At 40.9% G+C, this 26,614-nt stretch overlaps 1 protein-coding gene across 2 annotated transcripts in view; it reads right to left on the reverse strand.

The window, feature by feature from the left end:
- Nucleotides 1-335: 335 nt before the first annotated feature.
- CARPA (Carbonic anhydrase-related protein A) overlaps nucleotides 336-26,614 on the reverse strand; it is a 388,895-nt gene continuing 362,616 nt past the window's right edge. The window contains exons 7-10 of one of the 2 annotated variants that reach the window (XM_033479116.2): nucleotides 9,174-9,328; nucleotides 7,438-7,563; nucleotides 3,899-3,947; nucleotides 336-3,794 (exon numbers count right to left, since the gene is read on the reverse strand). In XM_033479116.2, coding sequence (XP_033335007.1) covers nucleotides 3,748-3,794; nucleotides 3,899-3,947; nucleotides 7,438-7,563; nucleotides 9,174-9,328 — 377 coding nt within the window. In that variant the 3' untranslated portion in view covers nucleotides 336-3,747. Of the gene's footprint in view, nucleotides 3,813-3,898; nucleotides 3,948-7,437; nucleotides 7,564-9,173; nucleotides 9,329-26,614 lie in introns of both variants that reach the window. The other variant, XM_033479115.2, reaches the window with a different exon arrangement.

Genomic DNA, 26,614 nt, shown 5'->3' on the forward strand with positions numbered 1-26,614 from the left:
GTCCGATTAAAAGCATAATTATTCGAAGAAACGCTTAGCTGAATGAGATCCCGCACTGTTCGAAGCAACTCGCGCGAAACGCAGCGCGCGATCTTTGTGATTCGAGCTGAAATTCAAATCCAATTAACGCTGCATCGACTGCGAATCTTTGACACGATCGTGCCACGAAACGTTCCTTCGAACGATAATAGCCGAAGCGATCGTTAAAAATTCTCTGGACTGGGATCTTCGGCTTTGAGAAAACGGAATTTCGAAACGCGACGGAAACGCGACGATAGAACCGAACCGACGTCGGATGATCGAGCGCTCGTCGAAAGAACGAATGGCGAGAAAGGTTACAATATAACGTTGCGTTTATTATTATCGTTACTCATTAACCACAATTGTTAAACGTTCACTTTCGTATGATACAACGTTAGTCTCTATACACACTCTGCTCGTTTCTCCCTAGAATGTACTCTTACGATCTGCTTACGGCTATTCGGTAGTAGTCCATTACGGTTTCTGTAGTGTCTGTGTTTATATACAAAAGCGCTGGATTATTCGTCCATCGGCTAAGCTACAAACAACCCGAATTATTTTTCTTTTCGCGATCGGTTGGTCTAGCGCACGCGATCTCCTCTCCCGTTCATTCCATCCAAACGCGTCCTCACACCGACCCTCTCTCTCTCTCTCTCTCTCTCTCTCTCTCTCTCTCTCTCTCTCTTCGTTCCCCTAAACACTCGGCTGTTCGCCCGAATCGAATCGGCTCGTTTCCATCCGGGAGTCGTTCCTGGAATTCGATCGTCTCTCTGCCTCCCTCTGGTGACCCTTCCTTCCGACCCTCTTCGTCGCCGTCTTATCCCCCATCGTTTCTCTCGTCCGAAATGATCGCCTCGACGGGTCACAAATGTTCGTCGTTCGGCTTTACGTATATTGGCTACAAAATAATTGACAAAAATCCGTCAAGCAATTCGACAATTACCCACGTTCCGCGACGCCGTTGCACCCTGTTGTCGGGAACACGGCGGTGGAGGGGGGGTGAGCTGGACTTTTGATCCTTTTGGAAGCGGAACGTGTACGATCTGACGCTGGCGAGGGCCACGCGATTGTACAGCAGGATCTCGAGGGCAGACCGTTGAAACGCGCGCGATTGGAACGGGTTCGACAATGCGCTTTCGACGAGCACGCTCTCTCTTTCTCTCTCTCTCTCGCTCTCTTTATCTCTCTCTCTCTCTTGCTCTCTTTATCTCTCGCTCTCGCTCTCTTTCTCTCGCTTCCTTCGCTCTGTCATGGCTTTTGTGCGATGCGCTGGCGTAGACAACGCGGCGACGGTGTCGTCGCCGCGTCTGATCTCGAACGCTCGTCGGAGGACATTCTTTACGTTTTAACATCGAGTAGCTTTCTTAAACCTCGAGAATGAAGGTGTACGAACCGGTGAACCACACACTCTCTCGTGAACGTTTCGCGCGCCCGAGGCTCCTGGAGCCCCGCCGGCGGCTTTATTAGACGGTGTTCCGCTTCCTCGGAGCACGTTACTTTAAAATGGAATATTTTAGAAGTGATATATTGACTGGCAGAGACAAGCGAAGTCTCCCGTTCGATTCGTCAGTCTCTCTCTGTGGCGTGTCTCTGTGTGTGTGTTTTTTATCTTTTATTTTTGTTTCGGGTAGTGTGTTTTTTTGTTTTACGTACAATTACAAGTTCCACGTGTGCCGTTAACTGTCGCCGCCGGTTCGGCGCTCTCTGGCGAACGTATGTGGGAGAGGGGGGGGGGAGGACTTTTGGCAGAGGACAAATCAACGTCTATGCAAAATATCTCGGAATTTGGCAAATTTCGCCGCTGGCGTTCGCCAGCCGCACTCGGCGCGCGGCGACAGTCAACGGGCCCGCTGATAACTCAATCACACTTACAGATTAACTTACTTTATACGCCGTGGCTTCGGTCATATCTAACCCTCTGCGATCCCACAATTGCGACCGACGATCGCGGAATATTCTCTTGCGATGGATTGTTGGACCGTTGGCGAGGATTTGGGAACGTTTCGAATTGGAAAGACTGAATTGCGAGGATTGCGAGGGAAAATTATAAGTATAATTGTTAATTAATGGATAATATTTGATTATTAATTGTGTAGTTCATAGTTGTTGTGAATAACTAGATAGTATAGTATATAATTATATAATAAAACTATATAATATAATATATAATATATTATACATGATATAACTATATAATATACTATAATATAACATATTATGCATGATATAACTATATAATATACTATATATAATATATTATACATGATATAAGTATATAATATACTATATATAATATATTATACTTAATGTAACTATATAATATACTATATATAATATATTATACATAATATAACTATATAATGTACTATATATAGTATATTGTATATTATATAATATATAATATGTAATATACTATATAAACAAACAAATAACAAAAATTATTTTATTGTGCAGCGACTCAAAATACGTTCTCTTGTCGAGCTCCACAGATTTTCAATAATAATAATAATATTTATTCTTTTAACAGGATTAATCATTCGCTGTACAGAGATACAACAACAATCAAAGAGAATTCGGGCAGAAAGATGAAACAAAGAAGAATGTCATAATATGAGAAAAACGTTACAATGAAAATTATAATAATCAGCTGGAACGAATTCGTCGCAAAAAATCCTCGTATCTAAAAAATGAAAAACAAAGTAGCAAAAAAGATGCAAATTGCGGTGGCACGTTCCATCAGGACGTTCGTCGGCCAAATGTTTATCGGCCGAACGAATTGTTCGAACGTAGCGACGAATGGTTCTCGGTCGGAATTACGCGGGGCAAAGGGTTAAATATAAGATTGGCCGCGTCGACGTTCAGAAACGTCCCGCGAAAATTGCATTGAACGGTACGTTTGCTCCAACTTCATCCACGGATCGGGGGGCGGAACCCGTAAGAATGACGGGAACGATTTCCTAAATGCGTTCCCGCGGCAAATACAAATTCCCGTCGCTGGGGAACACACTTATCATCCCGGTGACAATCGGTTCGTCGCGCGACGCCCGGAGAAACGTTGTCGGAGCCCGTGCCCCGCCGGCTCGTGAATCTTCCGACGCGGCATATCGTGCCGCGCCGGGATCAAACGTAAATCGGCCTCGAAACACGTAGAAGCTTCCCGTCGATTCTTCATCGATTTCATTAATTCGCCACACGACAACGTTTCCGTTGCCATATTTTTGGTTGTTGTTGTTGTTCGTTCGTTCGTTCTTCCTTCCTTTTTCTCTCCTTCTTTCCCCGTCGCGCCCGCGAATTTGCTCGCGTCCGCGACCCGTTTCCGCGCCGAGCGATCGGAGCAAGGAGAAATCAGAAATGGCGGATCGGTACGCAAAACGATCGCCATTTGGACGAATCGAGTTCCCTGAACCGTGACCCCTCTCTCGTTTAGCTTTTTTTCCACTCTGCGTTTCTCCGCGTTTTCGCTTTTAAGCCTCTGCCGTTTCGTCTTCTCTCTCTCTCTCTCTCTCTCTCTCTCGCTTTTGTTTTTGCACTTTCTCTCTTTTTCTTTCTCTTTTTATTTCTATTTCCGTTTGTCTGTCTGTCTGTCTCTGTCTCTTTCTCTCTCACTCTCGTTTCTGATATCAATCGCGTTCGAACTTTGAATCCCGTGGCAGACACACAACGATCGGCGCCGTTCGCTTAGAAATAAAGAAACGCCTGCGACCGTGGCCACGCGGTTACCTCCGTTCAGACGATGTCGGGCGAGAGGGAGCCATCGTCCTGCCACGTGTTGGCTGGAAAGAAAAAGTCATCTTTTCAAATTCTCATCGAGACGATCCCTTCGCGAGGTGGAAAGATGTTTGGGGGCTGATCAAGCCTGGATAATGTCCTGGGTTACCTCTATAATGCATGTCCTGCGCCATCGAGGGACACTTCGCGTCCTTCCGCTGTGCAAACAAACGAAGATCATTAGTTTTGGCAATGTTTCCACGTAATCAACCCTCTACAACATTCGGATTTCAAAGGGATTTGTGGATTCGTCGCCGAGACACGGTGCGGTATTGCGAAATTTTTTGACACTGGATCGCCGGAGCGAGTCAATTCGATACGATTTTATTGCTATATATATTATTAATTTATTATAATTATATACTATATGTAACTATATATATAATTATATTATTAAAATTATATATATTATATATAACTATATATATAATTATATTATTAAAATTATATATATTATATATATATAATTATATTATTAAAATTATATATATTATATATATATAATTATATTATTAAAATTGTATATTATATATAACTATATATATATAATTATATTATTAAAATTATATATTATAAATAACTATATATATAATTATATTATTAAAATTATATATTATAAATAACTATATATACAATTATATTCTTAAAATTATATATTATATATAACCATATATAATTATATTATATAATTTATTAATTATTACATATTTAAAACATATTATGATGAAGATTTAAAACATATTCGATAATTCAGCAGCTTTAAGAAAACATAGATCAATCCTGAATGCTGCGAAATCACGATTTTCATGATCCCAGAGGCAATCTTTGGCAATTTTTTTACACAAAATCGACGGAGACGCGAAATGGAAGTTTCTTGGACATATTTGTCGATCTTTGGAGAACGTAAACAAATTGTTCTACGCGATAAATTAGCATACGAATTTTAATGCAAAATAAAAATTGCAAGACACAGATCTTACGTAGATATCTCTTTGATTTCTAAATCGATTTAATGAGTCGGAGAGGCTTCAACAATGGTCTGAAATTGTTTAAACGGTTCTCGGTAGACGGAAGAAAGCCTCCTATTATTTTAATTCGCGCGGAACGTTAACGAGAATGAATATTTAGCAGTGCAGAGATTCGCGACGGTTGAAAATACTACACGGTTCATCAAAAATTCCCCCAGAACTCTGGGAAACACGTGAAAAATATGTATTTTTCCCGGGGTCGCCGCTGGTTAATTTCATAGTCGTTTGCAGCTCACCGTGTCCCGCGCCCTAATATTTTCTGTTTGTTCATGAATCCGCTGGAAAAAGCTCCGCGCAACCGGCCCTATGCAACGCCGAGTCACGCAACTGCAACGAATACGTGCGGCACGGTCGAAGGCGGAGGGAAAAAGTTGAACGGCGCAACATAGTTTATCATCTGGCGATCTCGCTTTGTCGTAGATCCGACGATGCACGCGCGCGGTTCCAACTTGGTCGCTTAACCAGTCAGCTGTGCTCGGCGAGTATACTCGTCATGGAGAAATGCCAGTATTTTGTGTCACGACGAGTGTACTCGTCACGGAAAAGTGGTAATATTTTGTGTTACGACGAGTATACTCGTCATGGAAAAGTGGCAGTATTTTGTGACACGACGAGTATACTCGTCATGGAGAAATGGCAGTATTCTGTGTTACGACGAGTATATTCGTCATGAAGATGTGGCAGTATTTTTTGTTACGACGAGTATACTCGTCATGGAGAAGTGGCAGTATTTTCTGTCGTAGCGAATATATTCGTCACGGAGGAGTGGCAATATTTCGTGACACGACGAGTATACTCGTCATGGAAAAGTGGTAATATTTTGTGTTACGACGAGTATACTCGTCGTGGAGAAGAAATATTTTATGTCACGACGAGTATACTCGTCATGGAGAAGTAATATTTTGTGCCACAACGAGTATACTCGTCATGGAGAAATGGCAGTATTTTGTGTTCTGACGAGTATACTCACCACGGAGAAAAGTGACAGTATTTTGTGTCACGACGAGTATACTCGTCGTGCGTAAAAAGTATCGACCATTGGCGATTTAAATTGCAATTTTAGTGAAAACAAAACCATATTCTCAAATTTCGAGATGTTTAGAAAATTTTGAAGCCAATCCTACATGGAGGTGTTTACATTGTTATAAAAATAATATTAGAAAAGAATCACGATATTGGTATTCGAAGCGAACACCACTTTACAGCAGCAATTTGAATTTTTAATAAGTATTTGATTTTTCTCGCGTTTTTCGTTTATTATGTACGTAGTATATGTTAATGTTAAGTGAACAAATAAATATTAATAACAAAATTGTTAATTTTATAAAATAAAACGGTCTTTTCGATCGAATATTTTAACAGCGACGCTTGCACAGTGTTTGACGAGTATACTCGTCGTCGCGCTCTGAAAAGGAGGCGCCACAGCTAACTGGTTAAAGGACGGTAATCGGACGGTTATTTTTTCTCGGAGAAAATCTACTTTTCTGAAAATTCCACGGGACTTTGAAGGAAGGGGATCCTGCGACAGAGAAATTATCTGGCAGCACGGTAGCATCGAACTTTTCCCACCGTTATGCAAAAATGTTGCAACATGCTTTGAATTTTACTTGGTAGGCGTTGCATTAATAGTCCGACAGCGAAGAACGCTTTATGCAAAAATAATAGTTGTAAAAGAGGAGTGTTTGGAGGTGTGCAACACACAGCGAAGGTTGCAAGCGAAGTTTTCATCTTATAAATTATAAATTATAAATTTTCATCTGTATAAATTGCATTTTGAACGATGACGATGAACAGTTGAATTTATTCGTAAATGAAAAGTTGATAGAGGGTTGATCTTGATTTGTTTGTTTTGAGAATAAAGGCTAGCGTGCCATCAATTTGCCAGAAATACGATACGTTCGAGATATTGATACTCTTAAAATATATTGTTAATAATTTCCACTCAAAATTCAATTTCAATTCCATTTAATTCAGTTCAGTTCACACTTACATCAGTGTCGAACAACGTTGGACGTCACTGAGAACCGAAAAGCGACGAGATGTAATTAAAAATGGTTAAATTGTTCGAACGAGCATTTTAACGTGCTGTCACTGAACCCAAAATAAATTCAGGCTGTCCCCCATAATTATGTTAACATCCCTAAGTGATTCCTGAGACCATTTGAAGTAACTTTTTCCTTTACAAAAATTTTCTCCGAGGCATCGTGAACGAGTTATTAACGAAAAACACTGACCAATGAGAGGCGAGCTCAACTGGCGCTGGGCGGCCGAGCGGTCGAAGCCCAGTTCCGCCGATTGGCTCGACCGCCTAGCGCTAGGCGAGCTCGCCTCTCATTGGTCACTGTTTTTCGTTAATAACTCGTGAACGATGCCTCGTAGAATATTTTCGTAAAGGAAAAAGTTGCTTCGAATGATCTCAGGATTCTGTCCTCGCAGAATGTTGACATAATTATGGGACACCGCGAGACTCTGAACGCGATAAAATCAATCCCATTCTAAATTCAACGAACACCGAAATCGGGTTCGTCGAATTCGCGTCGCTGTAAGTTCGCGATCCGTATTTGTGGCGCAAAAGATTGGCACGCTGGTAATTGGCGGGGACAATAGAAGAGCAATTCACCTTGCGGAAATCGATGTTCGTCCGTATAGTCCTGTAATGAAGCTCCTGCAGCGGCCTCGAATTGTTTCCCAAGGGTGCCTTCGGAGTGTCCTCCGAACCTTGCATTAGTTTCCTTAGTACGTAAAGCTAGAAATGGGATTAGGATTACGTTGTAACGATCCCGGCACTCCTCCTCGTTCAATATTTAACCATAAAGTAGAGCTTGTTAAGTAATGGCGAACGGGGTAAATACTAGAATGGTCCGGCAACTAATTGGATTCCCGAATAATATACTTAAGGCATCAACGTTTCGCCCGTTGCGCCCCGCGCTCGCGTTCCGACCAAAAATTGGACACGCTAAATTTCTCGCTCTCCGTCATGATTGAAATATACCGGTGGCCACCGGGAAATCTCGCTCGCCGATGCATCGACGATGCATTTAGAAAGTTAACGAATTTAATTAACCGTTCGCAATGATTGCACTTCGATCGCCATCACTGTGGATCTTTATGCGTTCGTAACACGGGCGGATTTGTTGGCACTTGTTAAATACAAATTGGATCGGATGCGCGAAAAAGGTATGTCGGACGCGTTCGCAAAACCGTTTGCAACTGTTTTAAAAACCGGACCAAATGATTCGAATGTTTGTTTAAACGTCGAAGGGGTCGGTTTGAAAACCCGAGAAGAATTTCAGAGTTTTTTTTATGTTGCGTACGATTTGTTGAAGTTATTAAAAGAGAGAAGACATTTTCATCGGACATACGTTTATTGTAATCGTATTTTGTTTCATTGTTTGTCGTTCCAAGTACAGTAAATTCTTCCTAATTTTTCTTCAGCTTGCGAGCAAAAATGGACGATTATCAAAATTATAAAATATATAACGATTAGAAAAAGCGAGGTGCAGGGCTCGAATAATCGAATCTTCTCTTCTCAAATTGTCCATTTTTGTTTACAAGCTGAAGGAAAATTAGGGAGAATTTACTGCAGTGACAAAATTAGGAAAAGGTATTTTAGTCCGACATCTCCGAAAAATTCAAATCGTTTAGGCCAGTTTTAAAACGGTTCTAAGGTGCCTTTTTACCGATAAAAAATATATTCTTTTCACCAATTGTATTTCTACTCGATTCGATAGCAAAGCAAGTCGAATTCACGTTTCTTTTCTGTCTTTTTGGAATGTTAATGTTTATCTGACATCTCCGAAAAATTTAAATCGTTTAGGCCAGTTTTAAAACAGTTTTAAGGTGTCTTTTTACCGATAAAAAATATACTTTTTTTACCAATCGTATTTCTACTCGATTCGATAGCAAAGCAAGTCGAATTCACGTTTATTTTCTGTCTTTCTGGAATGTTAGTGTTTGTCTAACATCTCCGAAAATTTTAAATCGTTTAGGCCAGTTTTAAAACGGTTTTAAGGTGTCTTTTTACCGATAAAAAATATACTTTTTTTACCAATCGTATTTCTACTCGATTCGATAGCAAAGCAAATCGAATTCACGTTTCTTTTCTGTCTTTTTGGAATGTTAGTGTTTGTCTGATATCTCCGAAAAATTTAAATCGTTTATGCTAGTTTTAAAACAGTTTTAAGGTGCCTTTTTACCGATAAAAAATATACTTCTTTTACCAATCGTATCTCTACTCGATTCGCAAATCAAGCAAAAAGCAAGTCGAATTCACGTTTCTTTCCCGTCTTTTTGGAATGTTGCACAACAATGTGCCCGATAGTAATCGACAGGTGAATCAAGGAGACCACCACTCACCTCTCGCGAGGTAATGTAGATGGGTTTGTTGAGGATCAGCCATACCACTGTCTCCCAACAGCCGGGATGAGTCGTGCTACCCTCGTAGGTCATGTAGCCGTCCGTGTCTGGCAGGAGGCTCTTCAAGGATAGATGGCGAAGGGGCGCTGTGTTATCTGCGCAAACAAGACAATTTTTTCGTCAGAACGATTTCCAGTCCTCCTGCAAGCCGTTTGTTATTCTATTTAAGTCACTTTAAGTCATTATAAACACGTTGAACATCGCTGACCGTGGCACTGTTCGGCCACTGTTGAAACAAAATCGTAGAACTTTCGGTCACGTTGAGATAGCGCGATGGAATTTTTTTTAAATCGGAGCTGAAACATCGTAGAATGAAGGAAAAATTTGGAGAAGGGGTGAGGGGTATACGTTCCGAGCTTGAAAATATTTATTAAATGTCACTCTTTTAAGGGAGGAACTTTTCCGAGAAACGTCAACTTCGATAAATATTTTCGCGGTTAAAACTTATTCGTAAATTGTTGTCTTTATTTTTATCGTATTCTGCAACGTTTCAGCTTCAATTTAAGCTAAAAAGCGTAAGCTCGAACGAAACTTTCTCCATCGTTTCGCAAGAAAGAGTCTCTATAGTTTCAATAGTTTAAAAATAAGCTCGGTAAGTTCGGCGTCGATCTGCGTCGATTCCGTCAAAAGTTTAACGATTTAATGGCAAAAAAGCGTGTCGATGCTTTCGAGTACACTTCCTATTTCGAATAATCTCCTCGAAGAGAAACAAATCCATATTCGCCGCGTGTCCGCGTCTTCATTTCCCGCTCGAAACCCGCGGATCTGCCGGCAAATGGAATGTCACCCGGTCGAAATTCGAAGAAAAAAAGAAAACTAGGACAAACCGAACACGCGTGATCCGGTAAAGAATCGGGCAAGATCGTCGATCGTCATTTACCGGACCCGTCTGCCGGTGTAATGTAAGTCGAGCCGTTACCCCAAAGGGGAAGACGTATCATCCGGACTTGGTGGCTTATTTGCATGTTAAACGATGAAAATCCGCCGTGTCCCTCTTATTCCTCTCGCGGAACGTTGCGTTGCATATTCAGCGACGTTATTCCGAACGCGACAAAATTACTCGATATTCCGGGGATACTCTTTGAACTCGGAGTCGTGAAACAGGCAGCTTGGAAAAAGCGGGGATGGGTAGACCCGGGGCACGACGAGAAAGGAAATCGGGGCTGAAAGCCGGTGACGTGGCTCTGATTGGATCTGTATAACTACAACGTAACACGCACGCCTGCGGAGAACTTCAGACATTCCGTTATATTTATCCGAAATCTGGTTACCGTTGTGCCGGGGCGCGACACACGAAAATGCTATCGCGGGCGGGGCTCGCGACACGCCGCGCGACACACGAAATCTCTGCGCGCGCGGCGAATTAATTATTTCAACTTTAATTTTCGATTCGGGCCACTTCGGGCCGGCTACTTTACATATCCCCCGATGAAATATTCAAATGTTTTTGCCAGACGTGCTCGCAGCTTTTTCTTCCCGCGAACATTTGCGTCAGCGGTTGATTCGCGTTAAACGTATCATTGGCGGCCGAACGACTCGTTTCGCATTTTTTTCGTTTATAATTATCGGAAGTCGACGGAGATTCGTTTCTTTAGTCGGGGCACGCGTCGATGGAAATTCCTGAAAAGTTCCTGGAAATTTGCAATAAATTCGATCTGTTCGATCGTTTTCACGGGGAATAAAATTAATTACGTCCACGTAGAATTTATCTCAGTTCGAATATCTTAGTTGGCCGTTTAAAAAATGAGCGCGAAAAGGGTTGAAATTAATTTCGATTCGAAGATTCTATATATTACAAATTTATCGAATATTTCTAGCTTTCGCGACAGTTCAAAGAACAATTAGTAGCTGCAATTTAACCCATTACCAGCCGCAATTCAAAAATACAATAAAAAAAGTTACACTGATGTTATCATAAACAGGGAATAAAATTAATTGCGCCCATGTAGAATTTACTTCAGTTCGAATATCTTATTTGGGCGTTTAAAAAATGAGCGCGAAAAGGGTAAAAATTCATTTCTACTCGAAGATTCTATATATTACAAATTTATCGAATATTACCAGCTTTCGCGATAATTCAAAGAACAATTAGTAGTTGCAATTTAACCCATCACCAGCCGCAATTCAAAAATACAATAAAAATCTTAAATTAAGGTTATTAATTTCAACCTGAATTTTACAATGATTGAAAACAAAATAGCGAGAATTCTTAATACATTCACGGAGCACGTGACATGTTCGCACTATTTTAACGCCTGTATTTTACTTAGAAGTTGCAATTTTTCCAAGAAAAAGAAATGTGAAAAAGTGTCCCAAAAATGGGACATTGGCGGATAATGGGGTAAAATTGCGAACGAGATTCGAACGATCGAACGACACCGCGATCTTCGATACAGAAAATTCGTCGCACACGCGCGGCGCTACAGGTAAATAAAAGTCGGCGAATTGAATAAAAAGCGAACGGAACGCGTCCGTGGAGTCGCTACGCTTCGCCCCGCGTTTATCGAAAAACCGGTAGCCGCGGGTCCATCGAATTTCTTCTCTCGTCGGCGGCCTATCGTCGATTCGCAGGGGATCGCGGCAATAATACACACCTGTGATCGGTGCCCGGTAGTTATTGTCGGCCTCCGGACCTGTTAAGTCGACGGAGTAACTACGGTTTCTGTTTACAGCCGTTCGACGAGCGGCATCAATTTGTTATTGGGCCGCGTGACACGGCCGACTGAGATTTATATTCCCCGGTAACCCCGTGGAATTATGGCCTTATGCGCGCCGTTTCCTTCCATACGTGTTACGTATGAAAGACACAAATCATCCATAGATGTGTGGCAGTTATGAACGACATGCATCGGACGGAGGACGCGCGGAGAGAACCCGGTGCGAGCGCGCGCGCGTGTGCGTACGTGTGTACCTGGAGGAGAGAACACGCGTGCTCGAGGAGCACTTGAAAAGAGTGCCACCGCCACAATATTCCCGGCAAGCTCGTGATTCCTAACGTTACGCGGCCGTAATTTACCAACGCGAAGTGTGAAACGAGCTGGATCGCCGCCGCGTCGACGACGGGAAACGCTCTGCGCGCGAGACTTTCGGATCGTTTAACGCAATTGACGGCCATCGGTGACCGGCGCGCGACTTTCCATAACGTCGAATTCGTTTCATCGAGCTTCGTCTAACTTTCCGCAATTTTGCTCGAATTTTTCTTTCCTCTTTCTACATTGAAAATGTTCTATTCGCAAAGAATTACTTTTCCCGTAACTTTAAGGATTGCTGTGCATTATACAGGGTGTCCCAGGATGAGCCTGAGCTCATTCGAAGCAACTTTTTTCTTTACAAAAGTTTTCTTCGAGGCATCGTTCACGAGTTATCAACGAAAAACCGCTGACCAATGAGAGGCGAGCTCGGCTAGCGCGAGGCCGGCGAGCGAACCAGCGGACGAAGCTCCGTTCCGAGCTTGCCTTCTTATTGGTTAGTGTTTTTCGTTAATAACTCGTAAACGAAGCCGCGGATTGCATTTCTGCCGGGGAAAAAGTTGCTTCAAATAACTTCAGGAATCCCTCGTCTCCCGGAAGTGCTATAATTTTGGGACACCCTGTACAGTCTGGATGTGCATCACGCGCAGTGCGATCGATAAAACGTGGGCGGTTTTGAAAATTGGTCGATGGAACTTCCGGCATGCGCGTAACCTGCCGAGATCTATAAAACACGTTTGTTTAAATTTTCGTTGTATTTCCCGGATGACGAATTTCTTAAAAAAATGAGTCTTTCATTTTCTTCTGTCGCTCTAACCCAGGGGTGTCAAACTCGCGGCCCGAGATGAACATTTTTGATGTCAAGTACCAGGACGTAAACAATAATTTAACTTTATATATGTGTTTATTACAATGTACTAGTCAAAATAAAAATATTTGTTTCTACGAACATTGATTTTTTGTTTTGCGGCCCACCTAAAGTTAAGCATTGTTTATTTCGTCCAAGTTAGCTTTTGAGTTTGACACCCCTGCTCTAAGCAATAGCAAACTTTTCAAAAAGGCAGTCATTCCAAAAACAACCTTTATCATCTGAAATAAAAAAACAAAATTCAAGTAGTTTCGAGTTCTAAGAAATTAATTCCGCCTCTAAAAAATGCCGCCGATATTTTCATTTACGGCCCGTAAATAGAAACGTGCGCCGGCTTCGCAAAAAGCAGGCAACGTGAGCAACGTCTAAAGATCAATCATTCCCAATAAATCGCAACATCGACGGAGGACCCGTAAGAGCGGCGTCAGCGAATGATGAATGGTCAGGTCGTCGTCATCCGAGGGGAAGACAGCTCGGATTCGCGAGGTCGTTAATCGAGGCTTAATAAAAATCATCCGACGAGATCCGAGAGTGCGGCGGGCCGGTGAAAAGCTTCTTCGCCGGGGAGGGGGGGGAAGGTGTATTCGTCGCGACGTCGCGAAACGAAGCTAGCCGGCTATTTCTCGTATCGAGTCCGTGACATTAAGGAGAAGCGAGCGTGCCGACAAATGGTGGGCTGACACGGGGGATAAATGTGCCGTCCCTCAGCCCCGCCGGCTTGTTCTCGTCTTCCGTCGGCAACGGGGAGCATTTTTAGGACGGCATTCGGGCCACTTAGAGGCCAGAAGGTAGGAGAGCCGTCAACCTTTTATCCGCGAGTCCCTCCGACCCTTCAGCCGCCCCTTCAGCCACCTCCTTCACCAGATGCTCCTCCTTTTCCCTCTTCTATCTAGCCGGGACCAGCTCGCACGCGACACCCCATCGCAGCCTACTTTATTTTTATTTATCACCTGTCCGATGCTCCTTCCCTCATCCGTGGCCGACGAGAGAGCGTCGCGCGGCGGAGTATTTCGCCGATCCAAGATGGCCAGAGGACAGTTTTCTAGGACCCGTCGTAATAAAAAGTGACTTTTCACCTGGCCGAAGTAGACGCCCGGGTCAGGGGAGGCCAGGGACGGTTGTAAAACCGGGGTCGACGGCGGTTAAATATCTCAAAATATACCGCTGAGAAAAATTACAGCTCGGACGAATTTTGGAGAAAAGCCGTAAATTTTGGCCAACTTTGAGCGGCGACAACTCCGCGAGAAATCGACGCAGGATGACGGCTCTTTTTTTAAGTTGTACCTCGAAGCCTTCGCTTTAAAACGATGTTCTCGGATCGCAAGTTCGACGCACTCGCACCGGCGTAATATTTTAAACACGATGCCATGCTCGTCGCGTTGAGAATTGCCGGGTTTGACGAGACGCGCTCGTTCGAATTGTTGAAACAGAAAGTTAAGGCTTTATTTCGACCTCCGTTTCGCACGATTGGCTTTTCGAAGGTTCGAAATTCGCGCTACGATCTTAATAATTTGCGAAATCCTCGATGCAAAAACGTTCACCGCGCGACGACTCATTTCTCCCCCGAGCATCGCCGAAACATTCGCAATCAGCGAATTCGCGGGGGTTCGCGCGGCCCCAATACTTTCACTGCTCGCGTCTCATCTGGTCCGATTCCCCCCCTCCCCGTTTTTCCTCGGCAAACATTCTCGAGGACCTCGTCTCTTCAAATACGAACGCTCGAGAAGCGAGCGACGTCGCCGTCATATTTTATTTGTATTGATAGCTGCTGCCGGGTTTCCATCGGATGCCGTGAACAACGGGCCGAAAGGACACTGTATGGACAGAAGAGAAAGCGGAAGGGGCGGCTGGAACTCGGGCAGGAGATGACAAATAATAATAAAGAGATCTCGGGGATGGAAAAGCATCCAGCGCGGAGGTAAAGTGGCCTGGAATCGAGGGGGACAGCGGAGAAAGGAGGGTCCTCCCTCGTGAGTAATGAAATGTATTAACCACGCTGCATGGGGAAACGATCGCGGGAGAACGGAGCTACGAATCGGATTCGAATCGTTGGAACATGTGCGCTCTATTTTTTCTTTTCTTTTGATATTCCGAATGATTTTTGGAAGGATCAAATGCTCTCCGAGACGCTGCCTCGGACAAAACTGTTGCGCGCGGGGCGGCCATCTTGTCGGACGCAGCGACAAGTGCGCCGACGAGGTTCGCGTAAAAATAATGGCGGATTTTCATGGTCCGCGTTATTTTTATTGTTTACATCGCTCGTTATTGGACCGTGCAATAAAAGCAGCATCTGCTGCAGCTCGGATTATTTGTTTAGTAAGAAAGACGATGTACTATCGAGTTGAAAATAAATAAAGATGCTGAACGGTGTATGAAAAGATACATCGCGAAGAAAATAACGAAACAGAGTTTATCGAGACAGTATCAACTGTCTACGGTATTGTTAAATAACAAGTCGTTTCGAAGTACGAAAATGTCACTCGCGAAAGCGAATGTCTATTTCCGAATTATGATTGTGACGCGCGATCTTAAATATTCTCATTTAATTAGCGTTCCATTGAACGAGGCAGAATGGCAATTTTCTCAGTCGATTTTAGTGCGCAAGATACGCGTCAAGCTGCACCGAATGTGTAACAAGCAGCAGTCAATTATAGCCGAGATTATTTCCTCGGTGTTACGGAGGACACAAAGTACAGGATTTCGAATAAATGAAGAATGCTAAAATTAAACACGGAGTCTGCGGTATCTATTTTTCACAACGCGTGAATAATAAATCGTTTCGGAGTACGAAACTCTGTCTCGCGACAGTGGAAATCTACTTCTGCATTATATCTAACGTATAACTTTAAAACAGCGTCGTCTAAATTTGAAAAAGACAAACTTTTTAATAGTTCGAAACTTTTTACAGTTGCCTATATTGTCGACAATTATGAAAAACGAGCCAGAAGGCTCGAATAATCGTATATCTCCTCTCCCTAAATCGTTCATTTTTCTTCACAAGCTAACGACGGAAAATTAGGGAGAATTTACCGTGAATTCTTCCAACGAATTGGACTCTGAGAAACGCACGCGAGAATCGCGTGACCGACGCGTTTTCCGTCTATTTCGGAGCGAGAGACGTCCAAAATTCCACGTGATTCCTGTCACGAATCCGAAGAATTTTTCGGTGTCGGGATCCACGCACGGGAGACTCTCGCGCCGGGTCCACCGGAGGCACCGGGCGTTAAATAATATCGCAGCTGGAAAGGAGTCCGGCTGAAAATTGCGAGGAAAGACAATTTCGTGGACCTCCTTCGACTATGAAGAAGCGAGGGAATGCGTGTTCTAAATTAGCGCCGTGGGAGCCCGTGAAACGGATTTATAACTGTGTAACGCCCGGGTAGAAGCGTCACGCTGAATACTAATAACACGGGCTGAGCTTCGAAGATAAAGTCAACATTGTTCGAAATAATGGCCGAGCGGAACACTTCCGGCCTCGTTACGATGTTAATTAATCCGTGATTAGAACGCGGGTCACTTGACAATCTCAATCCTCCGTTTCCCGACGATTTCCGTCCTGCATCTATATATTATTATTGTGATTGTTATTTATTATTTCGGGCCCGAAAAATTAGTAAATACTCTTCAGATGTTCCGACAGAAGGATGACCAGCGTTTTTTTTTAAATTATCACTGTCGCGTGGTGAAAGAAATTCGGGAAGTTCACGCTCCGCGACTTGTTCATTGATTCGAACGCGGCTCGAAGCTCTCACTCCTTCTGTCACGATCCGCGGTCGAGGCGCGCTCGCCTCTCATCGGTCACTCGTTTTTCGTTCGTAACTCGCAAACGAAGCCGCGGATTGCATTTTCGCTAAGGAAAAAGTTACTTCGAATGACCTCAGGAATCGCCCATTTCCGGATTACGAGACATTTTTGGGACACCTCGTGTGTAATCAGCTTCGATTGCGCACGCCGGTCGCAGCGGACCGTGAAACATTCGAAGCAAAAGTTTATGCGCGACGTTGCTTTAATTTTTATATTTCACGGTATTTAGTACAAAACATGAACTACTCTAAAGATGCGTCGCTGCGTTTTGAGGAATCGTGGACATATTTTTCGCGATCTCTTAATGCATCGTTGCATAATCCGCGTTGTTAATCTCGATGCGGCGCTAAAAGAATTTTAACGACGAGTCCGCGAAATGATTTAACACATCGAATGGACGAACGTGTACGGTGGATTATAATAATTAATCTCAGTCGTGACGTTTTAAAATTGTTCATATGTTAGTATCGAATGTTCGAAATTAGCGCGTCCAGCGCCCCTAAAAATCTCTAAAACTGCACTCGGCGTTTCGATTGCTCCTTTAACATCTTTGGACCATACGGATCTCGACAAAGTTGATTTCCAAAGTTAAATTCAACGTTTTCATTGCCCTTTTAACTTCCTCGAACCCTATAAATCGCAAAAAAGTTGACTTCCAAAGTTAAATTCAACGTTTTCCATCGCTCTTTTAACTTCCCCGCAGCTCACACGTCTCAACAAAGCTGATTTCCGCCGTAAGAAAGATAACTTCAAAATGTTGACGAACAGCCGACGCGACTTTTTCAGACGGCCGGCGAGCGAGTATAAAATGGCGGACGTCGGCAAGGGTTATTTCAGAAGATTCGTTGGCTCGGCGGGGCCCGTAAAACCGGGCGGGAAGTTCAGTTTGACGTAGGATAGAGGATGTAGCTTGCGCCGTTGACGTTCATATATTGCGATTATCGCCGCTGTCATCATCATTATCGTAGGTGTGTGCCCGGACCATTAGGGTCGGTCAATTTTCCTAAGAGCCCTTCGCGTTGTTCCGGATGGCGCTCGACTTCCACGCAAACAGGCCAGGCGCGCACGTCCGCGCACATGTGCGCGGTCCTCGCCGAAGAACCCTCGACACAAACCGGAAATATCGGCGATAGTCACGAGTCAATCTGATAATTGATAAGGGAACATTTATATCCACTTACAGAGCGCGTTCGCCCGCGCCGGATTAATATTTAATAGGAATCGATGATCTTCGGGGATTTCGTGCGGTTCTTGATCTCGATATCGTCGAACGGCCGGTTTAATAATAACCCGGGTGAATCTTTAATCCGATCCGAATGGCCGGGGGTCAATTACTCCGGAACGGCTCAATGGCGGCACCCGCAAATGTCGTTTGAAGTCGATAAGGATCCGATTTTGATCTGTCGAGCTGCCTCAAACAGACAGAATTTCGACTGAGAGATTGCTAGGAGTGACCCGAATTGAAAATGAGATATTGTGGATAATTTAGAATTTCATGTTTTTGAGGTGTGCAAATATCTCTACGTTTTTTTTGACATATGCGAAACTACGGTTCTAGCATTTACATTATTTTAAGCGTATATTAATTGATTAACGAAGATGACTCTTCGATATATTGAAAATCGATTTTCTTGAAGGCTTGAAATTATGATTGCTCGTTTCATGTGCATGTAATTGCTTTTTTCTTTTTGGTAATATTTAAGTTTGGTCTTTTTAAATGTAGACAATAAGTGAATACTTTTAATTTATATTGCATTTTTTACTAAAATAACTGGATTAAGTAGAAAACTGTGATAACGAGCACTCTGAAGAATGTCTTTTTAATTGTGTGCTACTTATTGAAACGACCAAGAAAAGAAGAAAGTGATTTTTATCGGGCTTAAAATTAGCGTGGACAGTTTCTATTTTTCATAAAAATCCGCAATTTTGCTTATGGCTTAATAAATAAACACGAAAAGTGACTAACTAATGCTTCGTTTAGACTTTCCGCCATGTTTTCTTTTTTACAAAAAGCTATCGAAAATGGAGAAGATAAGAAGTGAACATTACTCGTTGCAATTAGGTAACATTTTCGCACAGATTTAGATAGATATGTTCAGACAGATTTATGTAGATAGATTTTTAAATTATTTAGGTTAAATATATATATATAGATTTAGATAGATTTTTAGATTATTTAGGTTAGACGTCTTTAGATCGATATTTCATAGAGTCAAATTATTTCCATCGACGACTTAATAATACATAATTTCGATAAATAATCCTGTCGATTCGTTTACACGCTCGTTGCGAGATTTACAGTCGCGCAATCAATTAGTTCCTTCTATTTCTATTTCGTGTCGAAGCCTCGATCGTTGTTCCGTCGTTTCAGAAATCTCCGAGCAGAGATGTTAACTGTTTCCAGCGGAATCGAACAATCGCCCGTTGCCCGGTATCGCAGTTCGGGGATCATACATTTAACAATAGCATTCCAAACAAAATAAAGCATTCTTCGATGAAGTTCGGCATTCGACGGTGTTTCTTCAACGAAGCGGTGTGCTCTCTGCCCCGGAACTTTCGCTCGAAAAACTTGCTCGTCAGGCCGTAGGCCAAATCTGATTGTTGGAAAGTTTCAAGCTCCTCCTCGAGGAACAAGAAGTGGTCGCGGCGCGGCGGGGAGGGGGGGAAAGGCGGAAAAGCGAAGAAGCGGGCCGCGGAACAAAGAAACCGTTCGAACACGTGAGGATTAAATGAGAAATAATTTCATGCGTTTAATACTTTCTCGACGGTCGTCTGCCGCCGCGTCGCCTCGTCGCGAATGAAATATCGAGGAAAGAATCGTTTCCGGTCGGCACGGTTCGTCTGCCACAGTGATAAATTCTCATCCCCGGGTTCTCTCTCTCTCTCTCTCTCTCTTTCTCTGTCTCTCTCGCTCCTCGCTGGCTCTCTCTTTTACCCTCCCAGAGCCATGGAAAATATTTTTATCGACTGCAGTCGCGTTAAGGAAACAGACGGAAAAAGCGGAGAAAGAAGATGAAAAGACTAGCGAAGAAAAGAAAGTAAACAGCTCGGGGGAAAAGTAATTGGATCGAGTGAGTTATTAACAAGACCAAAATGTTTAACGCTAACGAGGCGATGGCTCGACGTTTATGTATCAGTTATTATACTTTCATGATACTTTTGTATTTCCATACTTTTCTAGACGATTCTATGTTTCTACGAATATATTTCTATATTCGATATTTCCTCACTCTTGTGGACTTCTATTGTTTTTATAAATAATTTTATATTTCAATATTTTTATAGACAGTTTTATATTTTGCTAAATATCTCTATATTTCTTTGCTATTGTGGACGTTTCGATATTTCTATAAATACTTCTATATTTTTATACATTTGTAGACATTCCTACATGTATTTCTATATTCCTTACTATTATATTACTGTACAGGGTGTCCCATAATTATGTTAACACAAAGAGGTGATTCCTGGGATCATTCGAAGTAACTTTTTCCTTAGCGAAAATTCAATCCGCGGCTTTATTTACGAGTTATCGACGAAAAGCGCTGACCAATGAGAGGCGAGCTGGGCTGACGCGAGGCTGCCGAGCCAATGAGCGGAACTGGGCGTCGTGCGCTAGCGCCTAGCGCCAGCCGAGCTCGCCTCTCATTGGCCACTGTTTTTCGTTAATAACTCGTAAACGAAGCCACGAATCGCATTTTCGCTAAGGAAAAAGTTACCTCAAATGATCTCAGGTACCCGCCATTTCCGTCAGCCAGCGATTCTAAGCTCATGCTAAAATCGCAATAAAATTATCTAACGAAGATCCAGCTCTTATTGTTAGTAAAATCGCGGTAAAAAGATCTATCCATGTGCTTCGGTAAACTTGCAACCAACACTTCCAAGTGTCATGGTTAAATTGCAACAAAATGGTTTACCCAAAATTCAGCATTAATTAAAAAAATTCAGTATTCGTTAAAAAAATCGCATTAAAAAGATCCAAATCAAGTCCTCGGTAAAGCTGCAGCAAAAAAATAAAGTCAACTTGCCAAAATTGCATAGAAAAGCTCCAAAAGTGCTTGGCAAATTCACGCGAAAAATCCACAAATTTCGCAAACTTTTGGATCGACGAAAAATCATCGAAAAATGATCTATATTTCGCGTTTAGTATCGACAGCCACGGCAGCCAATGCGAATCACCGTGGCGGCCACGTGAGCGGTCTTAGTATGTTAAAGGGTGGCTGAGATCGTGGACGGACCCCACAGCGGGTGTAACAGTTGTTTGCGGGTAGCTGTAAAATAGAATTTCGAGACGGCGGGCACGGTCGAGAGGGGTGCCGGTTTAATACCGCGCATACCTGCCGAATATTTCATCTATTATCCGCGTTTCGTAGGCATGCCCTGGCATCCGTCTAGCGTTGCGGGACCGCGTGCACAGTGTGCCCCGTGAGCGAATGGTTGACGTGGTGCTAGCAGCGGATGGCAGCGTTTCTCAAAGCATCGAGCGGTCATTGTTGGTGGTCTGGATAACGAAGGGGGCGCGGCTGCGCCGGTTCGAGGGCTTTGTTCCCGTACAGGGGGCTGGCATTCAAGAAATAAGACCAGTTGACGCGCGTTCACTCCGCTCCGTCCGGGGATTAGCACCGTTGTAATTAGCGATAGAGTCGAGCGGAGAGCCCTCCGTTTGACCCACCGAAATTTCGGCAAACAAACTCCCACGTGGCGCTGGGAAAAATTAGCAGGAACTTGCCACGGTTAAATTATCTTTCTCGCTTTGATGCTTCGGGGCAGTTTTCCATCGAATTTTTACGCGTGCATAACAATTTTGACTGTAAATATAATATTATGATGTTATAATCATAACGTAATAATAATGTGATTATAATGTTATAATTATAGCGTAATAATAATATGATTATAATGTTATAATTATAATATAATAATAATAACAATAATTAATTGTAATATTATAATGTGATAATTACAATATAATAATAATAATATAATTATAGTATTATAATGTTATAATTACAATATAATAGTAATAATATAATTATAGTATTATAATGTTATAATTATAATATAATAATAATAATAATTATTGTAGAAGTACTTTTGTACCTTTCCGGGTTTCTTCACCGATTCTATTATCGATTACAATACATGTAAGTCTGAAAAAGTTACCGAAAAGTTTCTGAAAAATTTCTTGCTGTTATTAGAAACGCAACAATATCATTTACGTAAATCCGGAAACGAGGCATATTTGACACAACGAACGCATTAATATAAATGGAAATGCTAAATTGCAGTTTTGTTCGTTCCGCGAGAACGATCCAACCAACAAGCCGTCCGCGTCCCAATAAACGCGGAACAACATAAACACCGTCGGCAATTGTAAATTTCGAGATCTCGTAAAATGAAATCAGTGACAGCTAGTTACAGCGCCGAAACCGTCGTTAGCAGTTGCGAACGTGTTAAACAACGTTTCACTCGTTTCGAAATCATAATGTTAGCGGCATTCGGGTGGCGGCGCTCATTAATTAATTATTAAAATTAATTAATTATCGCCGGTCATCAAAGCATACCTACGAACCAGCTCAACGGTAAAATCCAATTGTTTTCTTCCCGCGTGTTCAGTGGCTCCATTTATATCTATATCCGCGACGAACAGATTTAAACGCGGACGGACAAATAAAAATCATCAATATACATTGTTCAATCGTAATAATAATAATAATAATAATAATAATAATAATAATAATAATCGCAATAATATATGTATAATATAATATATAATATATCTATCTATTAACAGATAATTTATATTATATAATATATGTATACATATATTATAATATAATATATATAATAGATCTTTTTTAATAGACAAATAAAAATCATCAATATACATTATTCAATCGTAATAATAATAATAATAATAATAATAATAATCGCAATAATATATATATAATATAATATATAATATATCTATCTATTAACAGATAATTTATATTATATAATATATGTATACATATATTATAATATAATATATATAATAGATCTTTTAATAGACAAATAAAAATCATCAATATACATTATTCAATCGTAATAATATATATAATATAATATAATATAATATAATATAATATAATATAATATAATATAATATAATATAATATAATATAATATAATATAATATAATATAATATAATATAATATATATAATATAATATAATATAATATAATATAATATAATATAATATAATATATATAATATAATATAATATAATATAAAATATATCTATTTATTAGCAGATAATTATCATGATTGTACAATAATCGAAATGGATGACGGACGCTACACGGTAAACAATAAATTAACAAAGTACACATTTTCCTAAGATAAAAAAACAGCGACATCAAACACTAAATCGGAATTAAATCGCCGATCTATCGAAACGAGATCGAAAACGTCTTCCCGAAAATTGATTTTCCAAAGAAGAAAAAGAGAAGATCGTCGAAATGGGTGCCGAAATAATTCCAACAGCGTTCATTCGGGATCCTGGAACCGAGACGCGGCCGTTCCGTTGTAAATCAGCGAATCTCAATTCATTGCACGCGGCCTGTTCCGGCCGTGAAAGGGCCGCGCGAGTAAGAAAACGGCGGCGGCGAGGGGCCGGGACAAAAGCTCGCCATTAGTTAGGCGAAACAAAGTGGAAATACGCGTTGTATGCATGCTCTACGTGGCATCTCCGACTCGCGTTCGGAGATAATACAGGAACACGGCCCTTTTCAGCGGGAAAGTGGCTCGGGAAAGACGGCGCGCGCGGATTTTTCTGTTTCAGATCCGTCTTGCTGGCCCGAATACCGCGCGGTTACTCATGCGATCCTGCAACCGGCATCTGCATTGTCTCCCTGCCGGCCTGATGCGAGCATCCGTGACTCGCCGGATTCGCCCGCGAGTCCTCGGACAATTTCAGATTCCCGGCGAGCAGCAACTTCTCGCAACCTTGCCGCGCGAAACAAGCGCCGGAAACGGTTCAACAAAGTCTATCGTTTTACTAAGTTCCAACTCCGATAGCAGCTCGTTCGTTTCGCGAGCTGTTCCCAATTTTTCCTATTTGCGAGACACGAGAATGTGGCGCGCGGGCAACCTTTTTGAGACCGGGCGCTTGCGTTAACCGTTTGTAGTACATAATCGTTTGTTTTTACTTTTTTACGTTTGTTCGTGCGATACGACAGGGCTATGATTTAATTGTTATTAATATATTATTATTATTAATTATTATTATTAATAGACGTAATAGTTATAATAGATATAATGATAATAATAATTATATCTATTATATATCAAATTATATCATATTATAGGGTCTTTATTATATATATTATATTATATTATATATCAAATATAATAATAGAGATAATGATAATAATAATTACTATTATTAATAGATGTAATAGTAATAATAGATATAATAATTATATCTATTATATATCAAATATAATAATAGATATAATAATAATAATTATTATTATTATTAATAGATGTAATAGTAATAATAGATATAATAATTATGTCTATTATATATCAAATATAATAATAGATATAATTAATAATATACAATAGATATAATATAATAATAATAATTATTATTATTATTAATAGATTTTAATGATATTTTCACTCAAGTCACGCACAATATTTTATGTCGATCTATTAAATGCATAATCGAAACGTTTTAATAAAAATTATCCCATAGCCGAATTGTTTACTTTCACTTTTTTACATTAGCTCGCGTGATTTATTCGAATATATAATTTTTTATTAACATTGATAGTGGATTCGAAGAGTATTTCGAGAGCCTTCCTAATTCGTGTTTTTCCCATTTTCCACGTTCAAAGAATGTTTAATGCAGAAATTCTTCGAAATGTCATTCTGATCCGAGAGCCGCGTTTATTCGCATCGCGATATAAATTAATCCGCGACTCTGACACAAGACGATCTTAATATTTCACAGCGAACAGCTCGCGGTGTCTAAAAATTTCGAAGAATTATCGAGTTGTTTGTCCAGAACGCGTTGACACGTAGAACAGACGTTATGCAAGAATTATTGACGAGACAATCTGGAAACGTCTTCTAATTTTTCTGGAAGAAAATAACTCTGAAACCTTAAATAATGAACAACCGTTTAATATTTCAACTTTATCGGGTTTCCCAAATGGAATCACTGTGAACAACGAAGCCTGTCGATAATCTTCTAATCTTTCTCTCGGTTGGCATACAGATTTTTACTGAACTAAATAAAAAGTTCGTTCTTTTTTAAATAATTTCATTGGATTGCTAATAGTACAATGAGACATTCTAAAATACTTTTTATCTCTCTATTATTTTAAATCAAGTAGAAATCATATATTTTAAAACAATAAATGCTGATTATTGGAATACAGATTTTTATGCAAACTGAAGATTATTTATATCAGCAGCAAGGAACAGAAACTAAATAAAAAGTTTATTCTTTTTTAGATAATTTAATTAGATCGCTAATGGTACAATGACATTCTAAAATACTGTTTATCTCTCTATTATTTTAAATCAAGCATAATTGTAGAAAATAGAAGTAGGAATAATAAAACAATAAATAATAAATAGTAGATAATAATAAATGCTGATTTTTGGAATACAGATTTTTATGCAAACTGAAGATTGTTTATATCAGTAGCAAGGAACAGAAACTAAATAAAAAGTTTATTCTTTTTTAGATAATTTAATTAGATCGCTAATGGTACAATGACATTCTAAAATACTTTTTATCTCTCTATTATTTTAAATCAAGCATAATTGTAGAAAATAGAAGTAGGAATAATAAAACAATAAATAATAAATAGTAGAAAATAATAAATGCTGATTATTGGAATACAGATTTTTATGCAAACTGAAGATTGTTTATATCAGTAGCAAGGAATAGAAACTAATCAAAAATTCGTTCTTTTTTAAATAATTCGATTAGATTGCTAATAGTACAATGACATTTATAAATTCTTTTTAATCTCTCTACTATTTTACATTGAAACCACTCATTTTTGCCACGAATGCATAAAATCCATTGAAGCTTCCGATAGTCGCCTAACTGTCCTCCGTCGAGTGGAAACCGCAAAATTGTTAACTAACGAATGCTGATTGCGTCGAATCTTTCGAGTTCATCGAACGTAACCATTTCGAATCGCGGTGACCAACGAAGCCCGCCGAAACAACCATAAACATTCGAATGACGACCAACCGATTAAATCGAAACTGTCGAGAAGAGTTCGCAGCATCTTACCGCGTCGTGTGCAGAGATATTTGCGAACGCGACGACGTTGACTCCCGGCGTCGTTTTAAATTATTAACTACGGGACGAGCCGTGTTCGAGAGCAACGAAAAATAACAGTTAATATAAATATGCTCGCGAAGCCTGCCGATGCAGATTCGCGCGGGCCCGCGTGCGAACTCCGAGAGCCGAGAAGCCATAAAGAATTTTATATTTGCTTCACGGCGACGACAAGTAATGCGCCGTATTTTTCATTTCACTTTGGAAAATGCGCGCATAGACACGCAGCTGTATTCATGTTCCGCCTCGGCGGACCGCCTTATTTCATCTCGCTTGTTTCATTGTACCTATATATTACCGGGCCGTTTACGATGAAAGATAACGCGAGATTCTAGTCGTCCTCGTCGCGGAACACGGCGGAGAAAGAGTCGCGGATACCGGTCCGTTATA

This window comes from Megalopta genalis, chromosome 2, assembly GCF_051020955.1.
Source record: "Megalopta genalis isolate 19385.01 chromosome 2, iyMegGena1_principal, whole genome shotgun sequence".
Classification (NCBI taxonomy): domain Eukaryota; kingdom Metazoa; phylum Arthropoda; class Insecta; order Hymenoptera; family Halictidae; genus Megalopta; species Megalopta genalis.